Source organism: Vanellus vanellus (genome assembly GCF_965231255.1).
Source record: "Vanellus vanellus genome assembly, chromosome: 22".
Taxonomy (NCBI): Eukaryota; Metazoa; Chordata; class Aves; order Charadriiformes; family Charadriidae; genus Vanellus; species Vanellus vanellus.
Window position 1 is genome coordinate 8,076,804 of NC_138927.1, and position 13,967 is coordinate 8,090,770.

Sequence of the window (13,967 nt, forward strand, 5' to 3'; positions counted from 1 at the left end):
CCCCTCTGCCTGCCCAGAGCGTGAGCACAGTGAGCTCCACATCTCCTGCCCCCGGGCAAAGTCTGCCCTGTAGGATGCTCCGCCGACCCTGGAGGGGAAGAGCAGGAGAGCTGCGGGTGCTGCTGCCCACCGCTCGCTCATCTGGGCGTGCTCTGCTGTCGGCTCCTTAGGACGAAAACTGTCTGCTTCCCAGATGGATGGGGCTTCTCAAGAGGTATTTGCTCAGCAATAGGCGTAAATCCTCTGCTCTTCACATTGCTCTGGGTGGGATAAAATATTCTGTGTCTGTCTATTTAAACATCTTATGTTAATACCATGAAAAGTTTGTTCAACGTACAATATTCTTTTAGCTCTGAAACAGTAAACGCTCCCAGACACGTCAGAGTACAGCAAATCCGTGGCTACAGATGCCGCATCTGAACAGAACTTGGGCTGAGCAGGCAGGGATGTTTCTGGAGAAGGGGACAGCTGATATTTTCCGGCAGAGGGGCAGCGACTGGGAAGGGCTTAGCAAAACGGTAAATAGCTGCTGTCACAGACACTTGCGCAACGGCTTGGTTTTCCCCATCATTATTTATTGGTTGAGTCTGTTGCTTCTCTCTGCTTTTGACTCGGCTGTGGCAAACCCGAGGTCACTCGGTTAGCCAGGAGCGCAACTTCGCAAAGGAGAAGGTGCTACCTGAGTGCAAAAGCTCCGTGTACTTATGTTAAACACGTCGGCTGGGGCGAGGTGATCGCAGCAGGGATGACACATCCAGATATTCAGTCCCCGATGCACCCTGGGCCGGCACAGTGGGGCTGATTCTCCCTGGATTTGGAGCAGGGATGTGGGGGCATCGTTTTCCCTGGCCCAGCCAAGCCCTCTCCTTGATGCCAGGACGGTCGGCACAGGGTTTCTTGGGAGCTACCCTGAGCCCAGCCGTGCTCTGTCGCAGCTTTACCTCTCATGGAAGCCTTCAGGAGACACACGCTGAGCTGCACAGCCCTCGGGTGGGACAGACAGGGAGGACTCATTTTGCGGCTGCCTTGCAGGGTCACTGCCGCCCCGTTCCAGGCTGGTCAGCCGAGACCTCACACGCTCGTGACAGCCTGTGTCCCACACCCTGGGACAGCCTGGGCAACGGTAAGGCTTCTGCTGTCTCTGTCCCTTCAGCCCTCAACAATATCAGATTTATAGTCAAGAAGACCTTGAAAGGATGGCTCTTTTCCTTGATGGAAACGCAAGAGAAAAAAACAGTCAGGGTGCGCCCCATCCATCTGTCACTGAGGAAATAAGCCCGTCCTCCTATAACTTAATGCCATCATTCACTAAGACCAAAGGTAGAGATCAAGGCTGCTTACTTGGAGTAGTACCTAAGGCCGTGTCTAGTCAGGCACACGGGCGGTCGCAGTGACAGCCAAATAAATTACTCTGGCGCCGTCCCTCGGGAGCGCGTGCTCTCCTCCAGAGCAAGCCATCGCCTCCGAACCTGGGCTACGCCGCACGGAGCCCTCGGGCTCAGCAGGGAGTAAGTCACTCTGCAGACTGCTCGTGAGGATCTCCTTAGATGCCAGGAAATAAGTTCAAGAGAGCGTATTTCAGAGAAAAGTCAGTCTATCTGTCTGCAGCTGCAAAGGAATCGCGTAGCTGTGACTGAAGGCGGCACTGGGAAGACAGCTCGCAATGTGACGAGTATTGTGGGCATACGGGCTCAAAACGCAAGTCAATAAGTTCTGCAAATCCTTGTTTAGCTTCTCCTCTAGTTCTCCCTTGCTACGTTTTCCTTTTTCCCGAGACCTGAGGTACTTTTTCTCCTTTTGAACCCCTGTGGCACATAGCCCCAGGGTTGGGGCCAGGGGCTCCTGCCCGCTGCGTGTGCGCAGGAGCGGGGTGGCCTGCGAGGGGGGTGACCTTGCCACCGGTGCCTCCGCTGGGCACGCTTCCAAACTGGAGTGACACGTCAGCTGATGGGCTCTCGCCCTGGCAACCAGCTCTGATGCTGCCATCAGCGACGTCTTTATTGAGGCAAGCGAGAGAAGCAGATGGTCCCTCAGTCAGCATCTCCATAAACGTGAGTGGTTACGGCTATAAAAGCAAACTGCTCTAAAGGGATGTTGCTAAGATTTCCTTCCAGCAGTATTGCTCAGCTGTCCTCATGAAGCATGGTGACCCTCTTCCAAAGAAAGGGCATAAATCATCACTTGTTTTTTCCTTTAATTCCTGGATGTGCTGAGTACTGTGTAATAAATTATACTGCTCACTGTAAAAGAAAATTCAGCTGCAGCTCTGCCAGCCCTTTGAATCCCCACATCGCAGGTGATGGGAGGACTCAGTTAATCTTCCTGGTATTGTTTGCATCACCCAGGAGCACACTGGTAAACGCAGTGAGACGAGCCATTAGGTCACTCGGCAGATGAGCAGGGGATTTGGGATGCCAAAGCTGCCAGGAACGCACGGATCCCACGGCAGGCAGCCCTGTCCCCGTCCCCTCCCAGAGAGGCTGTAGCCCTGAGCTCGGGCTCTGAGCGGGTACAGGTGTTCCTGCCCCTCATTGCCCCGAGCTTGTCTACACAGGGCTCTTAAGAAAGTGAAATTAAAGTATCTAAATCTAAAGTGGATTGAAGGGCATTAAAATTCTGCATGAAACTCTCATTCAGAATTAAAGTGGCCTTAATTCAGTTTAATTTACTCCCAAATGCTACTAAATAAGGCCATTTAAATTGTCCTTAATTAACATAAGTGGTCCCATATAGGCATTTATAAATGCGGTTTAATTAGCCTATTTTTAAAAGCGAGTTAGCTGCCTTGAGCTTCCGTAGGTAGGCAAGCCAGGTCTGCGGCCGCTTTGCTGACAAGGCTCCCGATTGAGGCTGGTTAGCAATGGTTTCGTAGCGTTAGCATCTCTTCCCAAGGAACTGGCACGAGGCCAGCTTCTTCCCTGCCAGCAGATAATAAGATCCTTGAGTACCACCTATTTTGACTGCGTTAAATGTACGAGTGGGAGATGAAAGGCTTTGCCAGAGGACGAGCTCTTCCTTTAAAATCGGGGACGAGGGAGTGGTAATCCCTAGAAAAATCCCTAGAAAAATGTGATGTCAGGATTTTACGAGACTTGTTCGTGAGCAAGGAACCAGACTGGAGGAAAGCTTACGTTGAGTCAGCAGAGAACTGGAAGGAGACGGAGAACTGGGAGGGACTGAGCCCATCCCTGGGACAGGGCTCCTGCTATCACAGGCTGCCCCGCTCTCACCGTTGCCCCCAGATGCTTTTGTTTCTTTTCTGTTTACTATGAGCCCCGATTCAAAAAGACAACCCTTCAGCAGCATGGACACGCTGCTGGCTGCCCCTGACGCCCAGCCTGGCGCGGCTGGGCACATCCCGTGGTCCAGCGTCTGGCCTCGCCTGCCCACTGCCCTCCCCCTCGCTCTCACAAGCTCCTCCGCAGGAAAGGCCCCATGCATGCATGCGCTGCGCTGCCGAGGGGATTTCCACCTCTTTCCTGTGGGCGCAGCCATCTCGCAGCGGGACGGAGGCACGAGCAGCGTTCGGCAGCCCAGCAGTGCCAGCAGACAGCCTGTCCTGCAGCAGAAAGGGGACGATGCAGCCACCCAACTGCTGGCACGGTGCTGCCTCCTGCTCAGCCCCACCAGTTCCCAGCTGAACCTCCTCAGCAAGCCCTGCTGGGCACCTCAGCCCGGGGACCAGGACTGTGTCCCCCGGTACGCCACCCAACCCCACCAGCCCAGCAGAAGGACAGTCAGTCCGATGGCTGCGAGATGTGGGTTTGACCTCTGGGGCACAACACAAGATCTCAGCTCTGCGAGAGGCCTTTCCCAAAACAAGGCGGTGGTCGTTGGCACCAGGACATGGAGGCAGAGCCACCAGGTCGGAAAGCACTTCTGCAAAACACCATGGAGGTGCTCAGTGTCCCTTATGAAATCCATTAAGTGGATTTCATAAGAGAAATATAATAATGGAAACCATGCTTCTGGTAGACTTGGTGCTATTTTGGCTCCTCTGAATACAGCTCCCTTCCCTCCCCTCAGCCTGATGCTCTGTTGTGCAGCTCCGGCATTCCCCACCCCGGGACAACTCACTGCTCCAAACTCGATGGCAGTGGGCTGCTGCAGTCACGGCTTTCCACAGAGTGTTGTTCCCCGGGCAGTGGCTTTACTGAAGTCCCGGGGACAGGACACCGGGGGTGAGCAGAGACGGGCAGAGACCCCAGGCGTGCTGGGGGGAAGCAGGACAGCAGCTGGTTCCTGGAAGCCCTCGGGAAAGCAGCACTGCCGCGGCTGCACAGCCCGCGGTGGCCCAGGGGACAGCGCAGCAGAGGCATGATTGTCCCTGAAGACGCGCCAGGCTTTTTTGCACAAGGAATTTAACCGCGATACCTCCTCCTCTGTGCTGTGGAGTGGAACAGGTCAATGCACTTTCAAATCACACCAATTAAGTGAGAGCCGGTTTCTTGCTTTGGGACTGAGAAGCCCTTCCAGCCTTCCTCCCCGGCGGGCAGCGGAGGCAGTGCCATGGGACAGTCCTGCTGCTCCAGCGCCTCTCCCTGTGCCAGGGACCCTTTGTGTGCCTCCGGGGAGAAATGACATCTCCTGCCTTGTCGGTGTAGCGAAGGGCCTCGGTGCATCCCCGATCCTGGCAGAGGCTTTGTTCTGGAAACCTTCGTACCCTCAGAAGCTGCAGCCTCCGCAACAGCCCTCGCGATGCCAAACAACTGAAGCACTTTTCAAAGCCGTTTGCAAACGTGAAAAAGGAAAAAAAAAAATCAAAAGTAACCACTGGGAGTTTTGGGGTGTGGCCAGCATATGACCCCTTTTGACTTTTCAGGTGGAGAGGCCAACAGATCCTCTCTCTATCCTGGCTTTTCTTTTTGCCAAATCAAAACAGGCAGCATGCAGTGGCTGTCACTGCTTTGCATAAGTCAGAAGATCCAGCTTTGTGCCTCTTACTTGGGGTATTTCCTATAAAAAGCACATCTGTGGCCATACTTTTTGGTGCAATAGACTTTAGCCTGGAAGCAAAAACACACAAACAATGCTAAATTCATGCTGACTGGAGTAGATTCCAAGGGAAAGAAGAGTTGGGAAAGCACCTACTTAAGTAGTGACTAAGGATATTATCTCTGATCTGAATCTAGCCTCTGTGTGTGTGTTACTGTTGAGTACACAGTGCGGTTTCAGACATGGCCAGAGACAAGAAAAAATGATTGTTTCAGGGTAACCACAAGGAAGATGAATGCAAATGTATTCCTGTAACTGGGAGAGTTCCCTTGCTCTTAAGTTGGGCTCTGGTACATGGCCTCAGGGAAGCAAATTTGCAACTACCTTCATTAAATGGTTTAGGAATGATTAATCAGGAGTCAGAGACGTAGAATTTTTGCACATTGTGAAATGTTAGTTCAATTCCTGCAGTTACGTACAGCCTGTAAGGGTGGCTTTAGCGAATAGTCAGGGGACAGGTACCCATGTTTGACAGATGCTTCCTGTTGGCTCTTATCTCCTCTAAAAGCCGGGGTGATAAGCTTCAACCGCCTGAATCACAGCCGCCTGCATCACACCGGCACCAAAGTGGTGCAAGAGACATGTGTCAGAGGCTCCTGCGTGGTGCATGCCCGGCGTGCAGCCTGCATGGGCACCCTCGGGCTGGTCACCGCCAGCGCAGGATGGGCCACCAGGGCAGGAGACGCTGCTAGCAGCCCTGGCCACACTCTGCTGTGTCCTTCCATCAGGTGACTTCAGTGTCACCCTGTGCTGTGTCCGAGCACCAGCTGCTGGAGGTGCAGCTCATGCAGAACATAAAAATACACAGAGCACTTTTGCCGCTGCTCGTGGCTGTGTGTTCACGCACTCCTTCTGCCAGCAGCATAGGTCCGCACTGGACAGCAGCGGTGCATTCTCAGCGGCTCCTCAGTGACCACAGGATTGTCCCCACACCGGGTACAGCCCACCGTCCCCTGCCCTCTGTCCCGTTCCCCGCTCTCCCCAGGCCCAGCTGGCGGCTCTCCTCGGCTCTCCGGCCGGGCGCTGGGGCCGCAGCCGTGTCCCCCTCCCAGCTCCGGGCAGAGCCTGCCTTTGACATGGGGGGCAGCCGGCAGTGCCACCTCCCACCCACCCAGAGCAGACACGCTCTCCCTCCGGAGGCCCCGGGCACGCGTTTCGGAGCTCTGGGACTCCATTACCGTTTGACATCCACCTCTGATAGGGGTCGAGGGGAGTAACAAAGGGCCAGGAGCAGAGTTTTAATGGTTTTAACCTCCGCATAACAGCTGCCAAGGACAAGCTGGAAAACCCTCTGAGGAACCAGCTGCTCTGCCGCACCGACCGCCCTGGTGCGGGACTCGCCGGCCTGTCCTAACCGGGGGTTTTGCGGCGCCCGGGCCCGGCTGGAGGCGGCGGCCCCGGCAGCGGGGCGCAGGGCCGGGCCGGGGCCGGGGCAGCGCTTCCCAGCGGGCGCGCCTGTCGGGGCACATCTGCCGCCTTGCAACACGCTTTGCATAAAGCCCAGGTGTGCGCAGCGGGGACCTGCCTCTACATCTGCCGGGGCGATTCCGCAGGGAGGCACCGCCGGGGCTGGAAGGGGACCAAAGGGAACGGCAGGGGCCGGGGGGCGGCGGGGGGGGCGCTCGGGCCCCGGTGCCGCTGCGCTGCGCTCCGCTGTCCGGCGGGGCAGGCCCGGCGGCAGGGCCCGAGGCGAGGCCGCACGCCGGGGCCGGGCCGGGCCGGGCGGGGCGCGGGGCGGACCGGGAAGTGGCCGCTGCTCCGCCCCCGCCCCCGCCCGCTCTGCCCTTCCGCCTTGGCGCGGCGCTGCTCGGGCCCCGGTATAAAGCGGCAGCCGCCGCCCAGCCCGTTCCGGCCCCATGGAGACGCAGCGGCGGCCCGTCGGCGGCAGGCCGGTAAGGGGAAGGGAGGGCGGGGAGGGAGGCAGGCAGGCCCGGCCGGTCCCGACGCGTGGCGGCCCGGCCCGGCCCGGCCCTGGCGGGGCCCCGAGGAGGCCGGGCCCGGAGCGCGGCGGGGGAGCCGGGGCCCGCTGCTAACGCCCGTCTTGGCCCGCAGGTCCGGGGCGTGAGCGGAGGCCGGGAGTCCGCCGCGGGGAGCCATGAGCGCGGGCAGCCTCTCCTCCTGCCCGGGCTGGCCTGAGGCGCTCCCGGCAGCCAGGCCGCCGGCGTCCCGGCTCGGAGAGAGGATGAGCGCCAGAGAGCCCAGCGAGAGCCGCTGCCTCGGCCCCGGCGGCCTGCCCGGCGCGGAGCCGCCCGAGGAGGCGGGGGGCCCCGGGCAAGAGCCCTGCGACCCCGCCGAGATGCAGCTGAAGGTGGACTTCTTCCGCAAGCTGGGCTACTCCTCCGAGGAGATCCACGTCGTGCTGCAGAAGCTCGGCCTGAACGCTGACACCAACACGGTGCTGGGGGAGCTGGTGAAGCACGGCCCGGCCGAGCGGGAGAGCGGCGAAACCCCCCCAGAGGCCAAGGAGGCCCCGCTGGTCCCGCGGGGGGGTGCCGCCAACAAGACCCCTGCGCCCACACCGGCCCTGGAGGAGACGGAGAGCGAGAACCTGAGGCCCATCGTTATCGATGGCAGCAATGTGGCCATGAGGTGCGCTTGGGGTCTCTGGGTGGGCACAGCAGTGGCCCCCTGAGGGGGTCACCTCTAGCTATGAGGTGTGCTAAGAGCTTGGAGTCTGAAAAACTCGGGGGGTTTCTCACTGCAAACAGCTGTTGCTGGATGCTCTGGTAGCGGCTGGTAATATTTTCCAAGGCACCTCACCAGTATGCATAGCTCTCATGAGGATGAACATCACGTTTGCAGGTGGTCTGCCTCGGTGGCCTCTCCTGCCCATGGTCTCTGCCAGCCCGTAACTAGTGGTCACAGGGCTCTGACAAGAGCAGGCGTGCCTTCTGGGAAATAAAGACGTTTCCTTCTATTTTCTAGCTTAGGAGGACGATAAATGAAGATACAGTGTCCTCTTACCTAATGGCTTTATGTAAGCTTCTGTAGCAGGAAGTTGCTCAATAAATAATTACAGGTTTAATTAAGGGAAGGCTTTGTAAGATAGAGCTGTCTCCTGTGTTGGAGACCAGTCTCCAAATTGTGACTTCTGTATTTTGGTTGAATTTTTGTACAGTGTGGACAACAGAGGAGATGTCAAAGGGGCACTCTAAGCCATTCTGTCACCAAGACCACGCTGCGACTCACCCTCAGCATCTCAGGTGTCCTGGTGGCACAGGTCCTGCAGGGCACTGCGAAGCCATTTGGGCTGAAGCGGTAACTTGGGAGTACAGGAGCCCTAATAGCCACAGAGTTTCTGGGCTGGATATTTATTGGCGTGATGTCCCTACTTCCACCTTGGCTTTTGTCCCCCATGATGGTGAATGCGCCTGCCCCCACCCCAGCCCCTGGTGCTGCACTGCCCACCTCTACATAGCAGGGGTCTGGACACTGTTAATTTAACACACCAGGTTTCTGAATTGGACTTTCTCGCTGCAGTTCAAAAGCAAGCCTCCTTCACTGCGTTTTAGCTTAATAGGTCTTGTAGTGTATGTTTGTGTACACAGACTTTTTATAAAAAATAAACCTGACTGTACACAGAGCTGCTGTGTGCACTACTGTAGATCTTGTCTAAGGTGAAAGTGCTGCGTGGAGGTTTGTTTGCAGGTGTGGTTTTCTCTGAGCCGCGGTTGACAGTTCTGGGAACAGGACTGGGAAAAGATGGGGTACAGTCTGCTGTGTGACTGACAAACAGCCTGCGAGTCCCAAGGCAAATACAGAATTCTGATGGCAATAGAGCAGGGCCAGAGAGCGAGAGATTTGACCGGGGTGTCCGCAGGAGAGCACAGTCCTATTCCTGTGGCTCTCCAGTGGCTGTGCAGTTGCTTGAGGAAAATGGCCCATTGTGAGACCTGGGCTGATAAGCGTGACTCTTGCAGTGAAGTTTACCTTAGATAAGTGCTCAGGCTTAAACAAGAGAGTCAGTTGTGTTTTTTGAATGAGGAGCCTTTTACCCATGAAAGCTATCCCAAAAAAGCACAGAAGAGCACAGCAAATGTGACTCAGGGCAGGCCAGGTGGTAATAATGCTGCGGATAGGACAGAGCTTGACATGAGAAAAGCAGTCTGGCTTTTTTAAGCAATTTGCTAGAAGGGGAATTCCGTTCTGAAACTTCCTGTATTGATGGTGTGATGTTCCCTGCTGATTCATTTGCAGTGTGTACAGCGGCCTCCCTGCACAGCTCTTGACAAACATATGCAAATCATAGTGGAAATTAGCTTTTACTTCCTTCTAAGGGAATTTTTTCTTGGCTGCTGCCAAATCAGATCAGCCCAATTAGCTACCTTCTGTAGAGTTGAGATTGGTAGCAGGGACTCAAAAAAAAAAAAAAAAAAAATCTCTGCTTTCCTCATTTATCTCTGTGTCTGGCTATCTATAGCAAAGCCAAACTTGCATTGGAGAAAACTTTTAAAACTTCTTTCTTCTAATTGTTAATGTCAGCCTTTCTGTAATTTGGGATTCTTAATGAAGATGTGTTAGGTGTCTCTTTAGGTGTTAGTTTTGGTGTTAAGTGTATAGTTCTTAGAGTAATTATTTTGGTCCAACTCTTCCATTTTCTTAATAGCTTCAGAGAAGGGTGAGGACAGAAGGAGAAATAAAGTTTCTTTCTAGTGGTACAGTTGTACTACAGTGGTAGTGCTGCTTACTAGTGCCTCTGCTGGGATGTACGCTCTTTCTGGAGGCATTCACTAGCATGTGAAGTGGTGGTGGGAGTTGAAATGCTGTTCAAGTGCAGATGGGAAGAGTAAGACTTGGGGCAGGGGTGGTGCCCAGGTGGGGAAAATCTTACTGAATTATGAGACCAGTTATCTTCAGTATAGTACACCTTACCAGAGTGTCATCTTGAAACATGGGCTATTAGATCCCCGGAATGACAAATTGGGCTGCAATATAGAAATGTTGAAAGCTTGCCAGCACCATTATCAACAAAAGAGCTGATTACACTGTAAATACTGGCACTCGTAAAACAGGAGTGGTAGTTTCCTTGTAGAAGTTCGGGAAGCTTACTGATATGACCTAATGTATAATTAAGAGGCAGCTTTTTGCATGGGTACGTAGCTTCTGATGCTGTTGTCAAACTTAGTTCTCAAGCTGCCAAGGGCTGTTAAGACATTCAGCACTGATCCCGTTAAGAGGAGATGTTGCTATTTTTTGCAAATAGTGCATTTATAACTGACTTTTGGGGCCATAATATAATGAAGAAGCATCTTTCTGCAGTGCTGATGTCCTTGAGGGCATAAAATATCTTGTTTTCCTTAACTTCTCAAGGAAAACACCTAATGAGGGTGCAGTTTGGACTGGCAGAGGCTAGCCACTGGTGCTAGCTGGCAGAATGGGACAAAGGGTGTTCAAGATCATGTTGTACACAGAACTAAAAATAAAAATCTGGAGTCCAGAGTTGAAGTAAAGGCTGTGTTCCAGACCAGCTGCAACAGTTACAGCTGCTGCTTTTTCCCTCCCACTGAGAATTTGGGTATTTGTTGGTGTACTGAGGTGCTAAAAGCAACGGTAATTCTGTGAGGATCTTAGTGCTGCCCTTTACACCAGATGAGCTATGAGTACTGATTGTGCGGCTGTAGACGCTTCTTCACTAAAGCTGGTCTGAATTGCTGGATCCGTTTGCTCAGTGTATTGCCTGACTATTCTGTACATAACCTGAATATTGAAATCCTTAATTTTCTTCTTCAATGCAGCCATGGCAATAAAGAAGTTTTCTCCTGCCGAGGTATCCTTCTGGCTGTCCAGTGGTTTTGGGACAGGGGACACAAGGATATTACAGTCTTTGTGCCATCTTGGAGGAAGGAGCAGCCACGACCAGATGTGCTTATAACAGGTGTGGAAATATAAAAACCAAAAGTAGCTTTTCAGGCTTACTGCTTTGTCACTTAATGAGCTTGCAAAGTTCTGGCTAGTTAGTAATTAACTTATGAATGGAAGATCTGAGTCGTAGGAGATCCAGTAAGCTGAGCTGACCAGTGAGAATTAGTCATTAACTTGTCCCCTAAGCAAGTTCTTGCCTGGATCGGTTGGAATAATTCAGAGAACAGAGAATGTTATAGTACTCTGCTTTCTAACTTTTTGTCTTTTATAACTTGCATTTTTTTCCACTTTCAGGGACACATCTTCATGCTGTGTATTTGACTGTAATATATTTGACACTGTAGACTGTATGGAATTTCTACGTGCTAAAAGTTAAAGCTTGATGAGAGCTTAGTCAGAATTATTCAAATTGAGGGGAGTTTGCTCTGAACTTGCAAACAGCTGAGATTTCTCAGTAACTCTATTCAGAAGTCTATGCATATAGTGTGGCACTACAAAAGATAGGAGCCTGCCAGTCTAAATGCAAATCGTACTTTGCATGCAAAGGATTATGTGGATAGGACTTGCTGTATTACAGCAGTCTCTGTGGTGTGCTCCCAGTGTTCTCGGGTGCCATGCAGGCACTGGAGCTAGCCATCCACCTCTGACAGCCTGACAGATGGTATAAGAAAAGAGATGAGAATACAGGCTGGGTTGCGGAGAGACAAAATGATTTTACCTGAATTTTGTTGTTTATTTATAATGTTACTTTACCTGTGTGAAGGCCTTAGGGCTGTGTAAGTATGTTCACGGTTGTGTTTGTTCTAGACCAGTACATTCTCCGTGACCTTGAAAAGAAGAAAATTCTGGTCTTCACTCCTTCCAGGCGGGTTGGAGGCAAGCGTGTTGTCTGTTATGACGATAGATTCATTGTGAAACTGGCACATGAGTCGGATGGCATTGTGGTTTCTAACGATACTTACCGGGACCTGCAGAACGAGCGTCCTGAGTGGAAGAAATTCATTGAGGAGCGTCTGCTGATGTATTCCTTTGTTAATGACAAGTATGTTCCCATTCTTCCTTTGCTTTTAAAAAAGATCTGTGTGAGCATGCTGTCTTGTTTTAATGAAACAATGGCCAGTGGTGCATGAAAAGAGCAAAATGCTGGTACAGAATGGAGGAAAACAAAAAATCCTGTAGAGATAGCTCCAGGACTTGATTTCCTCACAGGACAATCATTAGGAGGCCCAGCAGCAAGTGCTAGTTCTGGTCAGCAATTGAGCACAAAACCTCTTCTGTGCCTGAAGTGAAGCACTCCGTGCCAGTCTTTACCAGGTGATGGAGTTGTCACTGCAGTAAAATGGGAAAGGTATTTTTAGGGCTCAGATAGCTTTTCACCTTCAATGAACGGGGAGACTTCTAGAAGAAATGAAACCCTGACCCAAGAAAGTGAACTGCTCCTGACTGAGATTTATTTTTCTTTAGGTTTATGCCTCCAGATGATCCCTTGGGGCGACATGGCCCCAGCCTGGATAACTTTCTCAGAAAGAAACCTGTTGTGCCAGAACACAAGAAACAACAGTGCCCTTACGGTAAGAATTGCCTTCTAAATGTGAAGACCGAGGTGGCTGTGCAAGTGCAATTCATGCATTTTTGTAAGATTCAGCTGGTCATTCCATGCTCTGCCTTTCCTTGCAGGGAAGAAATGCACTTACGGAATTAAGTGTAAATTCTACCACCCTGAAAGGATCAATCAGCCCCAGCGCTCATTAGCTGATGAACTCCGAGCCAATGCGAGGTTGTCTCCTACCAGAAGTACCAGTGCCAAGGAGGAGAAAAAGGGCAAAAGAGGTTCCCAGGCAGATTTCTTGTGCTCTGTGCCCACAGAGAGCGATAAAGGCTCTTTGCAGAAGGTCTCTGCAGAGAGGAAAAGCTTGACCCACAAAGCAAAGCCCAGCGATGTTCCACTTCAGGTCAAAGGCTGTGTGTCAGGCAGCGTCCCTCATAACAGTGGGAGCCACAGGTCCTCTGACAGGTACCAGCAGCCTCATATGGACTCTCTGTCTTATATCTCTCAGGAGCATCTCGACTCAGGCATTGGGTCTCTGGAGAACCAACTGTCTGATATGTGGCCTTACAGATCTGCCAGTCACTGTGATCATTCCCATGCCGATCAGGTGGCAGTCTGCACCTGCGGTAGGCAGAGACCTGTCTACCCACATTCTCCCAGCTTAGAGCAAAACGGTCTGGTCTCTTACAAGCATGGCTCCCACAAATCTTCTTCTTCTGGTGCTAGCTTCTTGCAGTATAGCCCTGAGATACCTCACTCGGGACCTCCTCACTCTTTCTCAGGCTATGGGGTACCTGTACACCCAGCTAATGCTGGGCAATACAGTCTGCCCAATGAGTATAATACCCCTGCACCCCGTTCTCGTGAGTACTGGTCAGAACCGTACCAGATGCCGCCGCCTCAAGTGAGATCTCCCAGTGTGCGAGATCCTCGTTCAGTACAGAGAGCCCCAGCGCCAGCATATGGGGACTCCTGCCAGTGGGCGCTCTCTGACCAGTTTGCAGAGGAGCGGGCCAATGTGCATGTCAAGCTGTGTGGCATATTCCATCCCCATTTAGTTGATGCTGTGATGAGCCGTTTCCCTCGGCTTCTGGATCCCCAAAGGCTAGCTGCAGAGATACTAACGTACAAGTCTCAGAACCCAGGTATGTGAGGCAGATGCCGAGGGCAGCCAGGCATGTGAAAAGCCTGAGGGGCAGTGTCTGCACTCTGTAGCTGCCATAGATGCCTGCTGAGGGCTCCTCCTTATTCCTGGGAACTATCAGACTCCAGTGGGAGGCTGGGTACCAGATGTGGTATTGCTGGTGTAGACATGAGTGTGCACCCTGGGGTCCCATCTTCCCCAGAGGCTGTTGAAGGGCTGTGGGTGATGACCAGGAGCAGAGGCTGCAGCTTCAGAGCAGGATTTTTCCTTTGGGGTTGCACAGGGAGTCAGGCACAGCCTAAATTCCTGCAGCTCAGAATTGAGTGTGACCTGACTCCTCCCATTAGCTTCAGTTTTGAGGTGGCTTAGTGTATTACCAGGCATAGGGAGGAGGGACTCGGGGGGGGGGGGGGGGCT

General features: G+C 52.9%; 1 protein-coding gene across 1 annotated transcript; it reads left to right on the forward strand.

Annotated features, from left to right (window-relative positions):
• Positions 1-7,090: 7,090 nt before the first annotated feature.
• ZC3H12A (zinc finger CCCH-type containing 12A) lies at positions 7,091-13,564 on the forward strand (the record flags this gene model as incomplete). Its single annotated transcript, XM_082494078.1, has 5 exons — positions 7,091-7,584; positions 10,731-10,870; positions 11,665-11,899; positions 12,322-12,428; positions 12,535-13,564. The coding sequence occupies 5 exons, from the start codon at positions 7,091-7,093 to the stop codon at positions 13,557-13,559; spliced, it is 2,001 nt and encodes a 666-aa protein (XP_082350204.1). The 3' UTR covers positions 13,560-13,564.
• Positions 13,565-13,967: the final 403 nt, after the last annotated feature.